At 41.1% G+C, this 1915-nt stretch overlaps 1 protein-coding gene across 1 annotated transcript; it reads left to right on the top strand.

The window, feature by feature from the left end:
- On the top strand, positions 1 to 430 carry LOC142163462 (uncharacterized). The gene is made up of 2 exons (XM_075220749.1): positions 1 to 282; positions 374 to 430. Exons 1-2 carry the CDS (start codon positions 1 to 3, stop codon positions 428 to 430), a joined length of 339 nt encoding a protein of 112 aa, XP_075076850.1.
- The last annotated feature ends 1485 nt before the right edge of the window (positions 431 to 1915 follow it).

Below are 1915 nucleotides of genomic sequence, written 5' to 3' on the forward strand. Positions count from 1 at the left end.
ATGGGGACACAGCTCATAGGCTCCAAAGTCAAAACATTTCTTGAGGACCTGAAGATCAAGAGGATTACATCTTCACCATACCATCTGAGCTCTAATGGGCAGGCAGAATCAAGTAATAACGTGATTATTCAAAACCTCAAAAAGAGGTTGGAAGCAGCCAAATGCAAATGGCCTGAAGAGTTACCAGGCATGCTATGGGCATACCGGGTGATGACAAAATCAAGAACGGGAGAGACACCTTTCTCTCTTGTATCCAGTGCAGAAGTTCTGATCACGATAGAAGTAGGAGAACCGGCCTTACGGTACTTCCGAACGAACAAAGAAGCAAATAATACGCATTGCTAGTCAAGCTGGAATTTTTTGATGAATGTAGGGACTTGTCGCACATAAGAATGATGGCTCAGAAGTAAAGGATGGAAAGATACTATAACTGGAGGGTCAATCTCCGCTACTTTAAAGTATGAGACTTGGTTTTGAGAAAAGTGATTCAGAAACACTCGGGAGATCAATGATGGGACGCTGGGTCCGACGTGGGAAGGTCCCTATCAGGTTTCAGCTATTACCGGGAAAGGATCATACGAATTGGAGAATCAAGATGGAGTCGATTGCCAAGCAACTAGAACGTGACTCACCTCAAAAGGTAATACTGTTGATGGATCCTACTTATACTTAAAGTATGTGCTGCACTCTTTTTTTCTTCGACCAGTTTTTGTCCCACTCGGGTTTTTCTGGCAAGGTTCTTAACGAGGCACCAACAGAAAACATACTATGAAGGGAGCATCATCAGCAATGATAAGACCTTTAAATGTCAAGGCACTGAAATAACAAGCCACTAGGGGATGGTTAGATAGTCTTTGGTTTGATGGTAAAGTTCCTAACGGGAAACGAAGCTTGCTTTCGGACCAAAGATTATCCAACCGTTCGCAAGTGTTTTTATTCAAATGAGCAAGACTTCCAGTGTTTCAATTTGCATACTTAGCATTCGAACACTAGGGGGAATAGTATGAGAATACGGCAACATGATTGCCACAAAAATCGGGACTACAAGACCCGGGAACAATAATGTCTCATCAGGACCAGGAACTGCACGGTCAGCCCCTTATAAACAAGTTGTACTAATTAGCCACATGTATTAGTATTTTTTTAGCAATCGAATGATTATGTACTTTTAAAGATGGAAGGAATAAAATAAAGCTAATTTGTTTTAATCTTGTTTCTTGTCCAAACGATGAATTGATTTTATCATTTGAAATTTAACAAAAAATATCAAATGCTAGTGCTGGAATGAACAAGAAACATCCTCTTCAAGATCACCGTAAATATACGAGGGCTCTCTCTTATGAAATTCTCATAGTAAAGGGTTGGTTCCAAAAGAGTTTATGCTCGGAACCCAAAGGCTATCGGAATAAAACACACCTGAAGCCTTACCTAATTCGACGCAAAAAGAATGAAATTTGTGCAATACTTAAGCAAAAAGTCCTTTTTTATTTACCAAACATGCCAAATAGTATAACTACAAAATACAAAGGGAAAATAGCAAAAGGCAAAAGGAAAAGGCTAAGATTCATCGCCACTAGAATTCGGGGGGAAGAGAGGCATTTATGCCCCCGGGAGAAGTAGGTGGATATGCCACCGGCGCAGGGTTTGACCTTCATCATCATTATCTTCAAGTTCCTCCTCAGTTCTTGAATATTCAGAACCAGTATCTGAAGAGTCAATTGCATCAGGCTTAGCAGGGAGATGTTCTCGGGCAGTTAACTCCAGCGCTCGGGCTTTGGCAATTTCATCATCAATATCAATTATGCCGGCTTTGGCTTCCTCCGAGGCTTTCCTCCTCATATGATACATATAATATGTCTTTTCAAAGATGAGGGAATCCCCTTGGTGCTGAAGCTTTGCCTTAAGCCTGTCAACC

The sequence above is a fragment of the Nicotiana tabacum genome, chromosome 8 (assembly GCF_000715075.1).
Source record: "Nicotiana tabacum cultivar K326 chromosome 8, ASM71507v2, whole genome shotgun sequence".
In the NCBI taxonomy this organism is placed as follows: Eukaryota; Viridiplantae; Streptophyta; class Magnoliopsida; order Solanales; family Solanaceae; genus Nicotiana; species Nicotiana tabacum.